This window comes from Pteropus alecto, unplaced genomic scaffold (assembly GCF_000325575.1).
Source record: "Pteropus alecto unplaced genomic scaffold, ASM32557v1 scaffold87, whole genome shotgun sequence".
Taxonomy (NCBI): Eukaryota; Metazoa; Chordata; class Mammalia; order Chiroptera; family Pteropodidae; genus Pteropus; species Pteropus alecto.
The window spans coordinates 19,135,589-19,142,643 of NW_006443225.1; the positions used below are offsets into that span (position 1 = coordinate 19,135,589).

The 7,055-nt window shown below is 60.8% G+C and overlaps 1 protein-coding gene across 1 annotated transcript in view; it reads right to left on the minus strand.

The window, feature by feature from the left end:
- The window catches only part of ZNF704 (zinc finger protein 704), a gene marked incomplete at its 3' end in the record, with an annotated part of 90,990 nt that overhangs the window by 11,860 nt on the left and 72,075 nt on the right, over nt 1-7,055 (minus strand). Inside the window, exons 5-9 of the mRNA XM_025041163.1 lie at nt 5,201-5,281; nt 3,872-4,056; nt 2,473-3,153; nt 1,882-1,992; nt 256-356 (exon numbers count right to left, since the gene is read on the minus strand). Of these exons, the coding sequence (XP_024896931.1) occupies nt 256-356; nt 1,882-1,992; nt 2,473-3,153; nt 3,872-4,056; nt 5,201-5,281 (1,159 nt within the window). The remainder of the gene's footprint in view (nt 1-255; nt 357-1,881; nt 1,993-2,472; nt 3,154-3,871; nt 4,057-5,200; nt 5,282-7,055) is intronic.

Genomic DNA, 7,055 nt, shown 5'->3' on the forward strand with positions numbered 1-7,055 from the left:
GGGGGGCCTGGGCTCAGGGCACGGCCTTCGGAAAGCGCCTCTTTAAAGCCACGTTCTTACCGCTGTGTCCTACCGGTCTACGTCATCCGCAGTGGCCACGCGATCAGGGGGCAGGGGGAGCGAGCGAGCCGGCCTCCTCGTGCCTGCAGCCGCCGACCCGCAGTGTGGCTACGCGCAGTGTGGCTACGCGCAGTGTGACAGCAGGCGGCCCCGACGCCCGCCGGCCTGCACCGCGCTCCGGGCGAGGGTGCCTACCCAAGGTGGACGGTCCGGATGTGCTTCTGGATGCCCGCCGCGGTGCTCAGCACCTTCCCACAGCTCTTCCAGAGGCATTTGAACATCACCTTCATGGAGTTCTGGAAAGGGGGGGAAAGTGACATTAAAACGGACATGAACCGACCTATCCGCACCGACTTTCTGCCGTCCCAGCGCATCTTCCCCTTGTTTTTATCTGAAGCGCGTATAAGACTCGACAGTGTTAATGGGCGAATCCTCACACAAGGAGTGTTTGCTGCTCACTTTTCAAACGGTGCAGCTATGCTCCTTAGAAGTCCTTCCACCTGCCCGGCGGCCCGAGGTTGACCTTTCCGTGTCAATGGCCACCTGGCCCGCTGGCTTCGGGCTGGCTTTGACCACTGGGAGGCACTGAAGGGCAGGAGGCCAGGGGTCCCTCAGCCACCTTTGTGCCCGGCCAGGGGTGGGTGGGGGCTACGCTTCTCCTCCATAAGCTACTTCTTCCAGAGTGCAGGTCCCCTCTGGGCTCCGGGACCCCCTCCCCGACCGGTGTCTTCAGGCTTAGGGGTGGTAATGGCCGCTTTCCCCGACCTGTCTGCACCTTTGCAAACACCCCTTCACCCTGCCTACACCTTTTCATTAACCTCTCCTCAATTACCCGACTTGGGGACACCACCCGCTTCCCGCCAGAACCTTGATCAAAACAGGGGGAACGTGGGTTAGAAAAGGGTATGAACAACAGACTCTTGTTTTAGGGGTGTGTGTGATGCAAATAGAGACGGATCATCGCATGGCGGGAAAACTGGGCTGGCGTAGCTTGTGTTCACGTTCATTTCCAAATGTAAAAACGACCCTCTTTTTTAATTTTAAAAATTTATTTCTTTAAAAATGGAAGCCGTCCCAGAATCCTCGCCCGGCTAATTCTGGAGCATAAGCATGCACGCGCGGGATCATCTCCACTCCGACGAAACCGAGCGCCTTCTCTCTGCAGAGGCGAAGATGTCGCTGCGTCAAACCGGGAGACCCTGAAATGGGGAGTGGGGGGGGTGCTTTTCTGAGCCCCCTAACTGCATCCAACAGCAACAACCCCGTGTCTGCACAGACTCAGCCACGGGAGGAGGACAGGAGAACGTGGCTGAGTGAGCTCGGCCAGGCCACCGCCCGGGAGGCCAGGCCAGGCGCGGCAGCCCGGCCCGGACGCGACCACGTGTGATTCGGCCCTGGCTCCCCGTCGAGGTTGCACCGGAATCCACGACGCTGAAGGTGCGAGGCAGGGGCAGCCCTCGTCGTTGCTCCGGCACGTGCGAGGGCCTCCCACACATTCGCCGCGTTTGACGCTCACGGCCAGGCCGGAGGCGCTGGGGGATTGGGGGTCACCAGCAGACTCGCGAGGTCCACAGCAGCTTCTGGGCGGCTCTGTGGGCTCGCCCGGCCTCGGCACTGTCCCTGGGATGGAGGGACGGCGGCCTGGGCATTCTCCGCCGATGCTGTGGCTTCGGGGCTGTCTAAGGCCCGTGCTGGGCTGTGGGCTGAGGTCCGGGCCTAGGCACCCCGGTCTCCGCCTGGCCGTCCACGCAGGCCTCGGCCCTGCCCCAACTGCTTCCTATTTGAATGAATGGTCTCTTCTCCTGACAGACCCAGCCTGACCCACGGCACTGTCACGGTGACGCCGAAGGCCACCTTCCGTTCTAAGAGCGGCAACGTGGCTGGATGCTGAAGCATCATACGCATGCCCAGGGACGAGTCCAAACGAGGCAGCTGAGAGGAGCCTCAGGCGCGTTTTATATGGCGACCGGGGCGTGTGTACAGGTGTACACGTGCGTGTTGGGGGCGCGGAGGCTCAGGTATCCCCCGCCCCCTGAGAACACGCCTAGGGACGAGTCCAAACGAGGCAGCCGAGAGGAGCCTCAGGCGCGTTTTATATGGCGACCAGGGTGTGTGTACAGGTGTACACGTGCGTGTTGGGGGGGGCGCGGAGGCTCAGGTATCCCCCGCCCCCTGAGAGCACCAGGGTCTTGAGGGCAGGATGGCAGCCAGGTGTTCCGCACAGGTGAGTCTGCTGCATTACCTCAGGCGGGAGGCACCCACACGGCTCGGCAGAAGCTCCCAGGACCCTTTCAGGATCGAGAGGTCCACTGAGACCCTCGGCAGGTTCCAGAAGACGGAGGAGTGAACGGATGTATCTGAAAAGTCAGTAACCGCTCAGAGGCTGGCAGGGCTTCCAGCTCCTTCCTTTACTGGGACGGCGGCCTCACCCGCCTTCTCGCCACTTGGGGAGTTTCTCGACTTGCCGAAGGCGCGTAGGGACTGTGAGGCGTGTGAGGACGGACGAATCGGAGCGTAGCGAGCACGAGCTAAGCTCCCTCCAGCTCTGCGCACTGCTGACAACGCCGAGGCGACAAGCCAGCTGGGAAGAGCTTCGCGGCTGGAGGATCGCGCGCCGTCAGCCGCGTCCGCCTCCCTCACCTCGCCTGACGACCCCGGGCCGCGCGCACCGCTTCGCGTGTCGGCGGCTCGTCCCGGTTCGCGGTGTGGAATTCCGTCGGGGGAACGTGCTGCAGTTTGTTTACCCCTCTTCCTGTTCGTGGACATCCGGGCCGCTTCCAGCTTGCGGCGATGGCGAACGATGCCGTGGACACTTGTCTGCAGGTCTCCGTGGACGCAGGTGCACACCCAGGAGTGGAAGGGCTGGGTCCAACGGCGGATGCAGATGAAACCTGCCAAACTGTCTTCCGAGGGGCCGCACCGTTTTGGACTCCCACCGGCCACGAGTGAAGAGTTCGCGTCGCCGGCACTTGGCATTCTGCACACCAGAAAGTGCACCGTGGGGTCCCGCGTAGCTGAAGTCCTACACCACGCAAGGCTGAGCTGTCGTGACAAGTCGGCCCCGTGGTTGCCGGTCGGGGTGCGGGCGTCTGGCTGCGGGAAGGCACCGGGGGGCTGGCCTGGAGGGGGTGGCGGTCATCCACGTGTAGAGAGTCATCAACCCACCAGACAGTACACTTGAAATGGGTTCATTTTATTGCGTGGAAATCATACGCCCCAAAAGGTGATTTTAAATGACTTCTATGAGAACAACAAAAGCCTCTTGAATGAGTTGGAATCCCTGGTCATTACATGTTTTCTGTCAGTGGGTCTAAAGCGCCTCTCATCTTTGGGGACATGTGTCCACTTCCAGACACGATCGAGCGGTCTTCTGAGTGGACAGGTCTGGGCCGGGCGAGTTCTGAAGTCCTTCTGGCTTTGATGCTGGATCCTGTATATGGCCCGGCTGGCAGAATATTCCGAGATGGTGTCACTGAACTGCCTAGACCCCACTTTTCTCTACCATGGTCCTCTGAGGCCAATCCCCTCCCTTGCTCCGGCTGGCGATGCTGTGTCGTTGTCGTGACATCCATCCAGCGTGCCCCGGGCACGGCCCTCCCCGCAGTCCTAACGCACGGCCGATTTCCGGAGCAGCATCCCTGCAGAGGGCACGCTCTGCTCCGAACTACTGGGTAGGCGCGAGGTCAGAGTGTGCGTGAGGCTTCGGGGGCTGGTCGCCTTTTCGGACACTCATCACAACTGAGAGTGCCGCGGCCTTCTGGTTCTGGAAGACGAAAACGCAGCGGGGGGCCGGCGATCGTTCACTGCTCACCGCCGAACCCCGCTGCTGACGCTCCCTCCGCCGGCTCGGCGCTCTGTCCCTCTGCCTGGAGGCCCCCTCGTCCACGGGCCCGTGGCTCCCGGTCCAGACGGCTGCGAAAGCGAAGCGGGCTGGGACTCGGCTGCCCTTGCGTCGCTGCCGATGTTCCGACACGTGGAGCTGGACGCGGGCCCCTCCTACGACCCCCGATTCGTGCCATCGTCACTGCGGCCCTCGCCCTTCGCCGACCGTGGGCTGGCCCCTCCCGCTAGCCCGAAACAGGCCCCAGGTAGCGGAGTGTCCTGATATGGTCGGCGTGAGGTCGGGCCGGAGGATGGAGGCGAGTGCCCCCCCAACACCCACACCCCAATTTCCATCCGGTCAGATCGTAGGATGGGTAAAAAGGAAAGCGAAGCATGAGCGGCCAGCGCCTCCCGCCCAGAGTCCTTGCGGCCCAGTGGTGGGTGACACGGCCCCCACGTCACAGGCGCGGACACCGAGGCCGAGGTGTGCACCTCGCTGAAGGTCCCATGAGCACTGAGCTGGGGTGCTGACTCCACACCCCGAAATGTGCCATGCTGCTCGAGAATGGGCAACTCCGTGGTCCGACACAGAAAAAAGCACAGTGATAACTATCGGTACCTCCTGATCCTCCGGGGGTCTTCCGGCGTGGACGGTTATGGACGGTTACCTCTTAGCAGTCTAGGGTTTGTTTTTGTCCAGACTCCCCGTGTGGCCGTCTCTGGGGTCACTGTGTCACCTGTGGTCACGACAGGAATGGCACGTCCCCCTTCCCGCAGTCCAGGTCCTGCTCACACCACCCGCCACCCGCTCTTCTCCGAGCCGGGAAGGACCGCTGGGCCATCTGAAACCCCAGGGCAATGCTTCCGCTAGCCCCGGGTGGACACGGCTGGCTGCTGACCTCCGGGGCCAGGAGGAAGCCCTTCATTTCTCCTTCGAGCATCCCCATCCACCTTGGTTGAAGGTCATCTGAGCGGCAGTCAGCCCCCCGCAGACAGCCTGCAGGCCCTCTCTCTGCCGTCGTTCCTTCTGGACCCTCTGCACCCCCCTCCCGCCCTGTGATGTTGGCCATAGCTGCATCTGATTGTTTTCTCTCCGTGGGCGGAGGGAAACGTGGATTCTTTGAATTAATTTGCCCTCAAGAGTTTCCTCTTTGCAATTCTTGCGAAGCTGATCTTATCTCGGCCACATTATAAGGGACTCGATCGTGGCCAATCCACGTAACCTCGAAGAGCCTCTTCTGCAAAACGGCCATGTGACTAGGCTGAGGAATTCCGTGATGATCCTGTGAAATGCTGCATTTGAAAGCGTCTTCTAAACCGTAACTATAAACGTCGTTGTTATCACCGCAGTAGTAAGGGATGATGGCTGCCGAGGCGGTGCCTCTCGCTTGCGAGTCCTCTGCAGAAAGGGGCAGGTGGACCCCAGAAGAGGCGGGACTGGGGTGTCCGTGCGCCGGCTGGAGGAGGGGCGGAGGACGGCCAGGATCGCGCTTCACGGTCAGGTCCAGGGGTGCTGCTTCTCCCTTTGCTTACGTCGCTGCATGCCAGTTCTTGGGGTTTCAGGGCTCGCGAGCCCGTTCTACTGAGGGTCCCATTTAATCTTCATGGTTGTGCCGACAAAAGTTTGGTAACAGCCTGAGTTACAGACGAAGAAGCTGATGATTAGAGAGGTGAAGATTTTCCTAAGTTCTCAGGGCGGGAAAGGGGTTGGGTGCGGCTCTTCGATTTCTGACCAGGGCCCTTTCATTGATCGTGAATCGCGTTATCTCTTTATGACTGAGAACAGGGGCTTCCACGCTTTCGGCCACGAGCCACGGGAAGAGACCCGTTTTGCACAGCACACATGGGCGTGTAACAGAAACAAAAGCGTCGGGAAGCAACACTTGCCCTGATGACGTGATATGCACCCCATTCTGTCCTATTCACGGCTCATTACCCTGCTTTCGGCAGGGCGCCTCACAAGCACGGGGTCCCTGTGCTCTGAGGCCTTGCCACAAGGCCGGACCACGTCCGATGGGGGCCAGGACCACACACTCCCACGACCGGAGAGCGAGCCTGTGCAGCCCGGAGCAACAGGATGACCCTTCAGGCCCACGTGGCTGTCTTGCCTGTGGCTTCCCCCTGATTCAAGTGCCCGCTTCTCTCTCGACTAGTCGAGCAAAGACCCAGCGTCCCTTGGGACCTACAGGAGGCTGGAACGAACACATCCAGCCCCCCTGCTCGGTGGACTGGGGTGTGAAGCAGCGATCCTCGTGCACTGCCCTGGGAAGGACGGGGGACCCCGCTGTGCCTGTTCCCTGTGCCTCGCAACCTCCGCGTCACTCGCCACTAGGACAGATGTGGAGGGGGGGGGACAAAGCGGGCCCAGCGCCAGCTCTTCATTTTCCCCTTGACGTAAGTCGGGGGGAGGGGAGGGTGCCCCGCAGTCCTCCGGGTTTGGCGTTGGAATTTCGTTTGTGAACAGTCGTTCGTAACGAAGCTACCGACGTCGACTTAAAACTCTAACATGTGAAGTCACAGCGTTGCACCGACATGGAGACTTAAAAAATAATAGTAAAGCGTTTTCTAGATACAGCGGCAGAGGGCCTCATTCCACGAAACAGAAGTGCGTTTGGGAAGCTGTGAGTGCGCGTGATCACTTAAACACACGCGAAGAGCGTGAGGAGTGTGGGCGTCAGGCCCTGGCCTTTCTCTGCCGTGCACGGCAGGGCGACTTAACCTGCTCATGCCCAGGCCCTCAGCCTCCTCCTACCAAGGTGAGCGGACAGACGGCCGTGCAGGCCGGCCGAGAGGATGAATGGACGAGCCACGCATCTAGCGACGTGGTTAAGTAGATCCTTTCACGTCTAACTCAGTAAACATGCAATTTGGGGCTCGTCGGTACTACTGTGTTCCCACGTCAGCTTTCACGTATGTGTCACCTCCCGTTTGGTAAAGATAAGATGCAAAATACCCTTTCAATGTGCTGATCGAAGAGAAAAGCATCTTAACTTCCGCTTAGAGATGAAAATTAAGTCCTGCGGAGAGAGCGAGTTAAGCGCCGCACGGAGCCCGAAGCCCACTTTGGCTGGAAAGCGCGGGGGCTTCCTCCTGCGGTGACCCGGCCAGAGGGAGGGGACGGGACGGGACGGCACCTCGGAGGCCGCTTGCAGCAGCCTGGCCGCGACCCCGCG